The following is a 14,605-nucleotide window of genomic DNA, read 5'->3' on the forward strand; positions in this document are numbered from 1 at the left end:
CTGTGCTGTGTGTGTTAAAAATGAATGCGAAGAGACATTTACTCGTCGATGTGCCAAGTTTACAGGTCCACTCGCATTAGCAAAAGGAGCACGCCGTGAGATTGCCGTGGACTGTGACAACTGTGTTCACCTCAAGCAAACTACTGCTCTTTTAGCTTGTTATTATTATTTCATCATTCATACTTATAAGGTATACTTTTAACACATTTAAAGGCTAAAGGTGATTAAATATATGGGAATTCCTGACAGTTTCCCTCTATTGCTTTCCTTTAACTATTGTACTTTTGTATATATATTTTCCTTTGTACATTGGCAATAAGCTTCATTCAGTAAATCTTAAATCTTAAATGTAAAAGACGGGGTTAAAAGCACTCGATAGCTGTGTTTACATAGTTGGGAAATATCCAGATGTTTTCGCTATCACCTTTACGATAAGAATCAAACACGAATTGAACTCTTTAGCTTGCACGTTTTCCCATTGCATACGGCGTGAAGTTCTCAAGGAAATTCTCCTTAACACGAAATTTCCATTTCGTTCGTAAATGGTTGCAGTCATTAACCCAGGTAAAAAAGGAGTCTGAGTCATTTTTTTTACGAGCACGAGCATAAGATGACATTTGAAAGAAGCTGTTCTCTATAGAGTAACATCAATGGGAAAACAAAACGTACAAGCTGAAGAGGTCAATTTATTCTTTCCTAGCAAAATGGTTATCCTCTGGTACTTTCATATGCTTTTAACAACTTCGTAAAACGTTTAAAGGAGTCGAAAACACCGGTTGGCGATTGTTTTCACCTGGCTCTTTTGCATCTATAAAATGCAACTGAATACGACATGTTTCATGATCCGTTCCAGATTTCGTGAAAGATTGAAAAGGTTTGGAAACAAATCCTTGTTTTTACTTATCGCAAACTGAGGAATTCGTATACAAAAATTTGGTTTTACCAACGGAGTTGATAATGTAAATTGGCCACCGTACAAAGATTCTAAAAGCTGACGTTTCGAGCGTTAGCCCTTCGTCAGAGCGAAGGGCTAACGAAGGGCTAACGCTCGAAACATCAGCTTTTAGAATCTTTGTACGGTGGCCAATTTACATTATCAACTCCGTTGATAAAACCAAATTTTTGTATACTACTTCCCCACCGACGCAGCACCACAGTTTCTTTAGAAACTACCCCTTCATTCATGAGGAATTCGTAGCTGTTTACATAGCTGAGGAGCTTGCCAATGATAAGCACTCTTTTAAAATTTTAGATCTTTTTACAAGATCGAGTGAAAAATATAGCACTGACTTTACTGATTAAGCATAAGCGCTGTTTTAATTAATTAGGCCTAAGCACTCTTTGAAAATTTTAGCTTTCATTTTACGGTTCGGTTAACTACACACTTTTTACAAGATCGTGTGAAGAATATAGAACTCGTTTACTGATTAAGCCTAAGTGCTCGTTTCCGTGACCAGGCCTAAGTGCTTGCACTCTTTAAACTGAAACTTTACTTTGTAGCGTTCTTTAAAAATCCAGTTTGACTGACGAGCCGCCGAACAATCGACCCACTCAAAAATACGTCTCATACTTAGTTCTTATTAACCGAGCGGGAGGACTGTATGGGGAAATCTTGACCGACGTCGCCAGTACAGACCGAACGCAGTGAGGTCTGTACCAGCGACCGAGGTCAAGATTCTCCCATACAGACCCACCTAGCTCGGTTAATAAGATGTTTATTATATGGCCAAACAAGAACAATTTAATTCGTTTAATGTAACTGGTTTGTACTAACTGACATTTTGCTTGCGAACGGCGATGAGTGGTGATGAGCTGAACTTAATTCTGTCAAAGTTTGCTCGTCATCCTCTCTTTTGTCATCATGCTGTTTGGCACTTCCATAAATAAATATTGGTAGAAGAAAATACTCAATATTTTTGCATTTCAGTTTGCATCTTTTGACCGCAAAACATTACCCGTCTAGATGCCGGTCTAGATTAATTGGTCTAGATGGGAAAATCTAGACCGCGGTCAATATCGATTTTAGCCAATCAAATTCGTGAATTGTAGTTCCCAGTCCTCGTGAGACAGAGGCATATCATAATAGTCCTTGAAACATCCAATTTGACTGACGAGCCGCCGAGACACTCAAATATATACCTTTAATACTCGTTCTTTAAACATCTAATTTGACTGACGAGCCGCCGAGCCGTCGAGCCTCTCAAAGATATGTCTTATACTAGTCCTTGAAACATCCAATTCGACACTAAGGTGCGGGATTGCAGAATATCAAAATATCACAAATGAATTGATATTTTGCTTTTTTGATATTATTGTGATATTTTGATATTGCCACGATATTCTGATATTCTAATATCACCAAGATATCCATGATCATATCTTGATATTTTGATATTATCATGATATTCTCATATTCCAATATCTGCATGACACATCAATATAGGATACTCCTCGTTTTTTAACCCATGAGCCGAAATAAGCATGGTACTCGTGAATATGTACAAGTACAAGGAAAGATTACGTTTATTCAAACGTTGGCCGTGTAGCACTTATATTTTAAACAGAGTTAACTGAATAGAGTGTAAATATACCTAGCTTTTAATCTAACACATGAATATATCTCGTACTTTATTCCTTGAGCCGAAACCGTGATAAGCATGCAACACCTTTGTTCCGATAAACGTAGAAAATTGTGCTTTGTCATCAATGTGTTGAATAATAAAACAATTATCCTGTGCAATCTTGCGGAATATCGCCTAATTTCATTCATTGCATGTCTCGTTCTTTCATTCAAGTTTTAGCTTTCATGTTACGGTTCGGTTAATCACACTCGTTACGAGACAGTGTGATGAAAATAGCACTCGTTTACTGATTAAGCCTAAGCGCTCGTTTCAGTGATTAGGCCTAAGCACTCTTTTAAAATTTTAGCTTTCAGTTTACGGTTCGGTAAACTACACTTTTTACCGAGATCGTGTGAAGAATGTAGCACTCGTTTACTGATTAAACGTGAGCGCTCGTTTCAATGATTAGGCCTAAGCACTCTTTTAAAATCTTAGCTTTTATTTTACGCTTCGGTAAACGACACTTTTTACCAAGATCGTGTGAAGAAAATAGCACTCGTTTACTGATTAAGCCTAAGCGCTCGTTGCAATGATTAGGCCCAACCACTCTTTTAAAATTTTAGCTTTCATTTTACGGTTCTGTTAACTACACTTTCTATCGAGATTGTGAAGAGGGGTGGTAGTAACCACTGCGTAGCCGCGTAGCCACGTAGGAGTGGAATGGCGGGGTATTCAGCAGTGCATCCCTTGACCTTAGCAAACACTAATTTGGATACCTTCCTTGATATTTTGATATCATAAGATCTTGATAATATCATGATATATCATCAATAAGTATCACTTGACCCTAGCCGAATTGAGATTTTGATAGCCTTCTTGATATTTTGATAATATCATGAGATCGTGATAATGGCATGATATATCAAAATATCAAACCTCAATGCATATCATGATTTAGTAGATTTTCAGCTCCGACTATTGCATTTCTAGCTTTTTGATTGGCTAAAAAACTCCGACTTTGAGCCAATAATCGAACCTTTAAGCCATATGGAAAATAGTGCGCCAAGATGCTCTTTCCGGACGCTTTGTAACATTGTGGAAATAAAAATCGGCGGCAAAACCCGGTTTGAGAATTTACTAAAACAATTATTCCATTCGCCCTTGTTGGATATGAAGTGATTATAACCAACTCGCGCTACGCGCTCGTTGGTTATTTTATCACTTCATATCCAACTCGGGCTCATGGAATAATTGTTATATATCATCAATAAGTATCACTTGACCCTAACAAAGACTTGAGATTTTGATAGCTTTCTTGATATTTTGATAATATCATGCGATCGTGATAATATCATGATATATCAAATTATAAGCCACCGATTAATTTCTGCGGGATCTCGTTGGACAAAACTGATCACGTGATACAAAATCGGACGATGGTTATCATAGGATATCCGCCGTCCGATTTGATAGTCTATCCGTCGTCTGATTTAATTTCAACGAAAGAAAAACCAAGAAACGAGCAAACGTTCAAGGTAAACTCTTAATTGGTCATGGAAAGCAAAAAAAACCGTTTTGCAGAAGCCAGTGACGGAGAAACTAAAATGCTGGTTGACAGTGCCGTTCCAAAAAACACTAAAAAATCCACAAAATATGCTGTGAACGTCTTTGAATTGAGTTTTGTTTTTAGCATAAACAAACTAAAGGTTACATTTTTTGTGACAGAGTCTATTTACCAAGCTACTGCGGTATATAATTTTCGTCCAATTTTTATCGCTTCGCTTCTCGGCCAACTGTTCACTTTTCGGACAATCTTTCAGCCCTGATATACCAGCCGCCGCAAGGGGTTTATTTACTAAATATCAAACCTCAATGCATATCACTTGACCTTATTAGCAAAGACTTGAGATTTTGATAGCCTTCTTGATATTTTGATAATATCACGAGACCTTGATAATATCATGATATATCAAAATATCAAACCTCATCACCTATAACTTGACCCTAACAAAGACTTGAGGTTTTGATAGCCTTCTTGATATTTTGATAATATCATGAGACCTTGTTATTCCAGTACCTCTGCAGATTGTCAAAATTATCATTGCCTTCTATCACTATCAAAATCTCATGATATTATCAAAAAACCTCCGAGAAATGTATGAGAACAATTTTGATATATCAAAAGTGATACTGCCTATTGATATTTTGATATTCCGCAATACCGCACCCCACCTACCTCACCTGTCAGAGAAATAGAATTCCTGTCTCCTCGCGAATCACATTTCAACGTACGTATGCAAATTTGTTAACTCATTTTTACCGGGTCCCGATTCCGGCGAAATTTTTCTTCTTTCAAATATTAACAAAAATATTATTTCTCGTCAAGAGTTGCATCTTTTATGTTCAAATAACCGTTAAAAATAAAGATTTGTTAACGATCTACCTCTAGTAAGCCAAACTGAGAATTGTAGTTAAGATTGTGTGAACCTCTCAAGGCAAGTTTACATCAAAACTTAATGCCGATTACTCTTGTAGCCCCCGGGGACACCAAGAGTTAATATCAACTCTGTTAATAACTAAGTCTCTAAAGAAGAGAAACAAGTAGAAACGGGTCAATTTTTTACCCTTTCTGTCGGAGTACGAAGTAACACTTCCTCTCAAAATTGTAAAAACAACTATGAAAATGGTTTGCCTGATATCCAGCTGTTTCAAACTTTGAACTCTGAGACAGATTTTTACTTAATGCAGCTGACCATACCTTGAAGCTCAGTGGATTCTGCGCAGCCCACTTTTGTGCTGTGGAACATTTTCAAACTTGTATTCAGTTTTCAATACGGGTAATGTTGGCTTTGCTATTAAATTTTCGTTCGCAATCGTTTGTCATTAGATTTCGTGGAACTAATTTACATGGGACGCACGTTTCCTAGAATTTTCTTAGATTATCTGTAAAGTTCCGGAAGGTGAATGTCACGCAATGTGTTGTTTCTAGAATTTTCTAGAACCACAGGCGCCCAAGCTCAGTGTGAGCATGGCCGACAAAAATATAAGGATTTGTATGGGAATCCCGATAGAAAGCTTAAGAAGATAATTATATGAAAAAATCTCAATAAAAAGCCTAACCTTATTGCCAACATATGTAACTTCCTTCCTGTGTGGTTATTTTCAAGATCTGACTCGATTTGAGCCATTTTTTTGTCCCGGTATAATAAAATGCCAAGGCTGGAAACTAAATTCTCAGGTGCCACCAATTTGAGCCAAATATTCCTAGATAAAATGTTCCCACGGTCACAATTCCACATCACAATCAAATGACAAAAATTGAACTTTTATCTCAACCCACCATCAATGCAATAGCAGTCCTGCGAGCGACCTCAGGCGGTAATATGGCAGGAAAAAACAACTTTCTAAACGTACGCTTCCACACCACAGTGGCCACGGCTGCGACCGTTGAGAACGAACTGAGCCTTATAGGAAATAGTTACATATATCCTTGCAAAAGCAAATTGTGGTGTGCAGGAGCAAGGTTTGTGAAATACAGCTGCATGTACAGTTATTATTTCACAGTCTTCCCTGTATTCTGATTGGTTATAATTATATTTTATGGCTTGGTATAAAAGGCTTCAGGTACTAAACATGTGGCATTGTTTGGACATGAGACACCAGTGAAGGTTTTAATTGGATATGGTAAAACTCACAACATCATGCTTTTAGTGCTTTGAGGCCAGGAACCCAAGAAAAAAAGAGCAATTTATAGGTGAAATACCGAAGTTGTTTTGTGTTGTAACCCTCAAACACTAATCCAATAAAAAATCATGAAAAACTAAAAATCAATAATTTAATAATTTTTGATTTTATCACATGCACAAAATGATCAATTTGGAGGGGTGGACACTTGTGGAAGGCTGTCCAAATTGACCTGCTACCCTGAACTGAGTGTCGCTTCCTAGCTCAAAATTCTGAATAATTTTCCAATGGCGTCCATGTGCGTGGCGTGCATACGAAAAAATTATATTGGCCAACTTTACGATGGATATTCTCAACAACCAAGTAGAACATGGAAATGACCTCGCAATCTTTGTTGGCTTATTATCTCCTGAGTGACAGTGCAGTTTGTTTGGGTGTCTGTGTTAATGCAAGGGTTATTAATTCTGCGGTTTGGCGTTTGAGCACTTGCGATCGCTTTTTGAAGTAAAAACGTGAAAGTTAAAGACATTTTTAAATGCTAAATTTTATTAGCTTTCCAGTGGTATAAAGTTTCCTCGTTTTTCTTTAAAATTAAATCTAACAAGAGCGATTTTCCGAAAGACACCCCTGAAGGTTGACAGTTACCTCGAGCATAAATATTGCGTTTCCAAGCTGTCAAACCGCGCGAAGGTCTTCACTGGCAAAGGCCTTGGAACCCTCTGTCTCCTGAATGCAGACCAATCCGAGCACAAGGACAAGGAGGACTTTTATGGCTTGGGGAAAAAATCTTCATTATGGTAAACTGTTTGAGACATTATTTCAATTCTTGGAACATTTAATCTTCAAAGAAACTTTTATCCAAACGAAGGGGCTGGCTTTTGGGAATAGAAAAATTAAGGAACCAGTTAAAACAATTCATAAATGAGGATTTGCTGTTGGAGAAATATTCCACAGGAAAGCCTCGTGCCCATGAGATTTTTTCAATAATCTTGGAAATGTTTAGAGCCCGTGACTAACTTTTGAAGAATACGTGTCTGTATCGCCAAAAGTGAACGAGTACCAGAGAGATGACAGGGAAGGGCGTTTTCAGACACGCCCCTCCTAAATTGGAAGTACTGAATCTATTTAAATTAAAAGAACATTTGACATATGTTGAAGACATAAAGAACACTATAATTACTTTCTTCAATATAGTCATTAAATGTGTAAGAACGCTGTAACGTATAGGTGAGAAAAATGAAAAATCAGAAGAAAAAAAGGCCATATTATTAGCGCAGGCATTAATTGAACTTCAAAATCAAGGTACAAATGTTCAATTGGCAACTGGAGCTCGGGCCCCCGCTACGTATTTACACTAACTCCGTCTAAAAATCATCCAGTGGGGGCAGTCTGCAGTCTTTAGTCTGCCGGTTAGAACCGAGACTGTCATTAGCAAAGGAAAATTCCGGTCAGTTCGCACCAAACGGAATGACTGCAACGACTCGGCTCTGAAATCTTAGGATGGAATTTCCAAAGTAAGGTCTTAACATTTACCAGTCAACCAGACGTTTTGGAAATTTTGACTTCATAATATGGCCGCGCTCCAACGATTCCATCGATTTTTGAAAAGTTAATGATTGACATCGGAGCAACACATCTCCAGACTTCCTCTTGCCCAGGCAAATTCGTTCTCCACATTTTCGAGGCGCTTCCACAGAGCTTTGATGTCTTTATGAAAAGCAGCGAGTTTGGGGTCGCGTGTTTGACAAAAAGCAGTAATATCTCTTTTCTTTGCTTCTGAACTTAAGTAGGAATGGTATCCAAGTCAGCGGCAACAGATTCGGAGGAATTCTCGTGTATCGTATACAAACGTGGATAAAAACCTTGAACCATCTTTCGCTTGGTTCGAATTCTGGATTCCGCCACCCTCTGCTTCCATGTAAAACAATTTGACAGTCGTTTCAGCATACCATTTTTGCTGTTTTGTTTGTTTAGACAATGCCTATTTTCATAATGTTCCGTTATGCTAACCAAAACATCCGTTCTGTTGTTGTCATCCTGGCCAAACTGTGCTACACATCGTTTTGAGAAAATTTGACTCTCGTGAGATTTGTCCGCCTTCTGTGGGGAAAAAGTTGGACACATTTTACTTTCATATTTGGTGATAAAAATAGCATGCCTCGAGCATAGGGTTTCCAGGATGGCTCCCTCAAATGGTTTTTCTCAACATATTGCTCGCTTTTGCCATGGTTTCTTTCAACACCAATTGAAGAAGTCAGCATGATCGTCGTAAATATTGCTATATAAAAAGAAAACTCGTTTGTCAGTTGAGTCTAGAAAACAACTGAGAACAAATTATCACGTTTTGTAAAAGTTTCATTCAGTGCAATGAGCTTGGAACCAACGGGGGTCTATCTTTCATTTAACCCGCCAAGTTGCTCCAAATATCTTTCTTCTTCGATCGATTTGCACACCACGTCAACGAGGCCTTGTCGTGGAACATAAATACGCTAATCCCTCCTATTCTATTTCTTCAACAGTTGTTCAAAATAAGAGGCACGTGCTGTTTATTACAGAAAATGAACCAAAACGGCGATTCAAGTTTCCACCCTTGCGTTGACTTCGTAATCGCCGAGTTTCGAATCATTTTCCCAATTCAAGGCCGACTCCGTGATGTAATGTATTTATTTTGATGCACGTGACCATAAATACCTTACAACAGCCAGTTTGGAGAAGAGCATTGTAATTGGAAAATTGAAAAATTGTTGCGCAAGAGTTCATTGATCGGTGTAATTTTGATGACGTCTATTAGCGGATTGTTAAGACCTTTAATATTCTTTTTCTTTTCTTTTCATAGTCGATTTCCTGTGGAATTACATGGTTAAACTATCTCGATTGTTACAAAGGATTACCTGCAGTCAATGAGTTTTATAAATGTGTCTGCATTAATTAAACTAAGTTTCCACGAAAATGACTTTAAAAGCTAGCCTATTTTCACAGCCAATGAAGTGGGAATGACAATTTGTCAGGATTATTTTGTAAAAAGGCTGCATTTTTCTTTCTTCACTAAGTCTGTTTGGAGCAGACATTTTTGTATTTCGCTGTCGTTTAATTAAACACTGCTACGCCACTTATTTGCGTGCATATTGTCAGCCTTATTGGAGGGTCTCAATGGGGTTTAACCGTTCGCCGTAAAAGGGACAAAAATGTAACCGTTAGGGGTAAAAAAACTTGAAAACCGTTAACCGTAAAAAAATATATTAGCGCAAATTAAAGGTCTCAATTGTCTTGTAAAGAACTCCATTTGCGTATCGTTTACGTAATGGTGGATGCGTCTTTGAAATGGATCACACACTTTGACAGACTTTAAAGACGCCTCAGTGACGTTTTGACATCTCTCGCATCGTGTTGTTCAGTTTCTCTTTATGAATGGCGGCTATCCATAGCTACAATCCCGGCCAAAAAGATGGTGACACCAACCCATAATACAATCCCTCGCCCCCGTGTCAATGTTGATAGGGCAATAACTTTGGGAATTCATGAAAAAAGTCAATAGTTTGTTTTTTTTTACTGTCTTTGAAAAGTGGGGAAGGGGTGAACTGATATGGGGCATGAAGTGTCACAGAAATAAATTTATAACCGAGATTGTAGCTATGGATAGTGAAGGCAGTTGTTAGTATCTATCGCACTGGAGAGGAGAAGCCCATAGAAAGATACAAAGCAAGGGTTCAAATCGGTGAAGATCACAAAATATACTGCTTCCTTCAAAAGTATTTTGATTGACCTACTTGGTCAAGTGATTGACCTACTTGGAGGCAGTATATTTGTGGTCTTCACCGATTTGAACCCTTGCTTTGTTTCTTTCTATGGGCTTCTCCTCTCAATGACCAGGCCAAGAACTTGGGGTCGTTTGACTTGAAACTTTATGCCATACTAACTCAACAACAACTGGAATTGGAATTGCCCTTCTTGTTTGGCTCGGAGGGGAAAGCGAGCTAAACGGTAAGTGGCTTTAAAAATCAAATACGGTAAAACGAATCAAAAACAGAAAGCACGTAAATCGGCATTTGCTTTTGATGTGTTTGTGGGTAGGCCTCAAGATGTCAGCTACAATATTCGTCAAATTTGTTGGAACACCCACCCCCGTTTCCCCCTTCCTCCAATGTTGATTTCCACAACTATTAGTAGTCGCCCGAAAAATTCTCACACAACATTGAATTGGGGGAGGGGGATGTGGTCTAAAATACGATCTTGTAACACGATGATTCTGACCATTCGCTAAGTGTTCCAACTAAATATGTCTAGTATTGTAAGTATCTGAGAGGCTGAACATTTATGCACGCATGCGCTGACAGAGACGAGAAAAATATGCAGTACCTCCAGACGTGGCGCTGGAGCGTCGTACCAAACGAATCATCCCGGGATTTCGGCCCATGCGATCGCTTTTGGACGCAGTTGGCCCTTCGCTGCTTTCTGCTACCGACCTCGCCTCCCGGTACGGCATTGAGGGAGGGATATGTCGGCCCCTAAACCATATGAGACAAATCCCACGCCTACTCACAGCTCCAAACCGCCCTTGTCATTACAATTTAACGAAAGATTTCGATGGCTTATATATTTAAGAGAAAAGTCATTTTATCTGTCATATGGTAAGCACTGGAGTGGCAGATTACAAAGTGCACGCATGCGCCCTGCCGAAGGTAACATACATGCATGCATAAAACTTTATTTCATCTCGAATTTCAGAATAATATCTTGGAGACATTACAGCTAACATACATGATATATACAGATACATAACTAAGAATTAAATAATATTTAAAGATATATTAATCAAAACGAAAAGCCGCTGTACAAAATCCGTTCCTGGATTAGTTTAAAACCAGTAAACTCAGTGGTACGGGAAAAATCAGGTAGCGCATTTCGCAACGTACTTAGTAAATACATAAGAAAAATGAACTAAGACCATAACTGGTTGTTCTAGGTTTATTGAGGGACAGAATGTAATTTCCACGAAGATCATGCATAAGAAGAGAACGGGAGAGAAAACGTATTTTTCATATATGCAGGACAAGCCTTTTCTTTCTTTAACTACTTTTATACAATAATATGAGGAAATTTTGAATGCGCCTATTGCATAGAGATGTAGAGTTTGACTTAAGTGGTACGTAAGAGGACAGGTAATCGCAAATACAAATCTCATTACTCTCTTATTTACATTATACCGTTCCTTTGACATGAAATTACTAAAGGCCAGGCCGAGTTTCCTATGATAAAAAGTCTATGTTAACAGCACGCACCTTGGCTACTCCTTAGTATCCGCCTAGGAATCGTCTTCTCGCTACTTTGTCCTCATTTGACGAGGACCAGTCTCCGCTTGCCTTCTTCATGCCCAGAAGGAATTCTGGGTAATTCGGCCGTTCCATGACAAGGGAAGACCACCGATTCTCATTTCATAGATTTTCTTATGAGTGTGGAGCCACCCAGTCCTACCGGCAAAATACAGCATCGATTGAAGAGTTTAGCTTTCAAAACTTGCTCGAATTGTATCGGTAGGTCCTGGAATTCGTCCACAGAAAGGCCAGAGAGATGACTTCACTGGTGCTGTGAACCGCCATGTTTACAACAGAGCAATTTAGGCGTTCCAGTCTGCATGAAATCATCTCTCACCTGTCTCGAGAAGACCAGACACGCACGGTTCTTACGTTACGTTTATGCCCCTGTAGAATCAACCGAAATCTCAACTCCTTGTCAAAAGTTAACCATCATCTTAATATTTTTGGTAGGCTACAATACTCGTCACATTTGTTGGAACACCCATCGCCGTTTCCCCCTTCCTGAATGGGGGAAGGGGGATGTGGTATAAGCTACGATCTTGTAGCACGATGATTCTGACCATTCGCTAAGTGTTCCAACTAAATATGTCTAATATTGTAGGTATGTGGTTTTAATTTCGGTAGTGTCAAGAGCACTGGACTTGAAAGCTTTGGGATAAAAAAAATCGTAAATGGTTTGCATCCATAAGTCATATAACTGAGTGAAGTACGATCTTCCTGCAGAGTGTAGTCCTGAGAAGGACTGACACTGACTGACGTTTCGACAACCTGCGGGTAAGTCATCATCGATCAGAGTCAAGTGATTTGTGTAACGTCAGTAGGTGGTATAAATACTCAGGTCGTGGATCTTATTGGTCAACCAAGTCGTGATATTATTGGTCGTCCGTCAGTTAAGCCGTGTTGTTATTAGCTGTGACTGAAGACTGTAAACGGTGATTGGTGCGTTGTTAGTCAAATGTCCGTAGGTGTATTTTTAATAAAATTAGTTGGTTTGTCTGTTGTTGATATTGTCAATATTTATTTGCACCAATCAATTGTTTTATATCTTAGACATTGAAAGTTCCAAATTTCAACGTCGCGCACGCAGTACAGTCAGCACGGGACTGATATGTATTTGTGGATCAGATAAATTTCATTTTTTGTCAACCGAGAATGTTCCCTATACTTTTCATGATTTTGCCATGCTCCACACCAATGGAAATTAACTATTATATTTTTAGTGAATTATTATATTCTAATGTAAAACAATGGTAATTAATTATCAAAATAACAGATAACCGTAATGGGAGCAAATTAACCCGTTAGCCGTAAAAGGGCCAAAATTTTAACCGTTAGGCGTAAAAATGCTTAAAATTTAACTGTTAGCCGTAAAAGCCACTACCCCATTGGGACCCTTTTATTGGTGAAAGACGAGCTATATTTTGTTTTGAGGAAATTAATTTATCATCGACTGGCACATTAAATGACCGTTAACTTTCATTCTTTTGACTTGTATGCCATGGTTAATTCAGTGAAGTCACCAAACTCTGGCTATAAGGAACCTGACTTTAGTCTATTTGAAAAATATTAACATTCATCATAAGCCTGGGAAAGGTTTTGCGTCGATTGACTTTCACTTTTTTACCGTAAGCGTTGGGGTTCATTGTTTACCCGTCTGGGCGCAACCTTGGAACCTGGGAACCAACAACTGGGAACCTGTTTGAATCGAAGTGAAATAGTTATTACCGGTAACTCTGGCTTCTTAGAATTGAGACGAGACTTTCGGGGTATTATTGTAATCATTGATAAGCATGGAAATTTTTTGACGAAAATATCGCTCTTCTCTCAATTTCTGAGCGAACAGACCGATTCGGCTGTACCCAATTCAAATCCTTTGGGAATAAAACGTTCTGTTCCAAGTATTTCCATATCATTTAATTGTGAAGGCTGCTTTATCGTGCAAAAGCAACACACAAAGGCCGTGTTTTCACGACAGCCGTTGTCTCGCTTAACATTCCTGAAAGTGATTTCACGAGGAGAGAGCACGTGCCAATATAATAATAAAAATAGCACGCCTGTTGTATTTTCAAATACAGCATCGATTAAAGTTTTTAGCTTTCAAAACTTGCCCAAATTGTATCGGTAGGTCCTGGAATTCGTCCACAGAAAGGCCAGAGAGACAACTAACCGTGTTAGTGTTTTAGGCGTCCCAGTCTGCATGAAACAATCTCTCACCTCTGTCTCGAGAAGACCAGACACGCACGGTTCTTACGTTACGTTTATGCATGTAGAATCAACTGAAATGTCAATTCTTCGTAAAGAACAGCATTTGTTTTTAGGTATACTACTACGTATCGGCGGAGAGCCAGAACAGGCACGCATGCGCTGACGGGATTTTTGAACAAGAGAGAAAAACGCAGCACCTCCAGACATGGCGCTGGAGTGCCGTACCAAACGAGTCATCCGGGGATTTTAACCCGTGCGATCGCTTTTGGACGCAGTTGGCCCTTCGCTGCTTTCTGCTACCGACCTCGCCTCCCGGTATGGCATTGAGGGAGAGATATGTCGGTCCCTAAACCATATGAGAAAAATCCCACGCCTACCCACAGCTCCAGACCGCTCTTGTCAACTTAGTATAAGAATTTGTTGGCTTAAAACGGAAAAGTCATTTTATCTGGCATATGGTAAGCTCTGAAGTCGCAGATTACAAAGTGTACGCACGCGCCCAGCTAAAAGTTACACACTCACATGCATAAACTTTTTTTATCCCGAATTTCAGAATAACTACAAGAGTTAATATCTCGAGACATTACATTTAACTCGAGTACGGCCCGAGGCCGCGGGCCGACGGCCATACTCGAGCACAGTTTTTCCCAATACGGAGCGACTAAGGCCGGTGAATAACATTTTTATTTATTTCTAAATTCTATTTTTAGAAGGTAGGAGAAACTATTAAGAAAAACAGGAAAAGTCATGTTTTTATTTTACACATTGTTGGGTAATAAAATTCGCTTTCACTGTGATAGCTTTCGTCAGAATCCATTGTTTTTTTTATGAGAAAGTTGA

The 14,605-nt window shown here is 38.9% G+C and overlaps 1 protein-coding gene and 1 long non-coding RNA gene across 3 annotated transcripts in view; both read right to left on the reverse strand.

Moving 5' to 3' along the window:
* LOC138006269 (uncharacterized) overlaps positions 1–5,455 on the reverse strand; it is a 29,072-nt gene extending 23,617 nt beyond the window's left edge. Inside the window, exon 1 of one of the 2 annotated variants that reach the window (XM_068852497.1) lies at positions 5,320–5,455. In XM_068852497.1, the coding sequence (XP_068708598.1) occupies positions 5,320–5,368 (49 nt within the window). In that variant the 5' untranslated portion in view covers positions 5,369–5,455. The remainder of the gene's footprint in view (positions 1–5,319) is intronic. The other variant, XM_068852498.1, reaches the window with a different exon arrangement.
* A 2,067-nt stretch (positions 5,456–7,522) lies between these two features.
* LOC138008350 (uncharacterized) overlaps positions 7,523–14,605 on the reverse strand; it is a 32,010-nt gene continuing 24,927 nt past the window's right edge. Inside the window, exon 4 of the long non-coding RNA XR_011124239.1 lies at positions 7,523–8,345. This is a non-coding gene — a long non-coding RNA (uncharacterized lncRNA). The remainder of the gene's footprint in view (positions 8,346–14,605) is intronic.

Source organism: Montipora foliosa, chromosome 6, assembly GCF_036669935.1.
Source record: "Montipora foliosa isolate CH-2021 chromosome 6, ASM3666993v2, whole genome shotgun sequence".
Lineage (NCBI taxonomy): Eukaryota > Metazoa > Cnidaria > Anthozoa > Scleractinia > Acroporidae > Montipora > Montipora foliosa.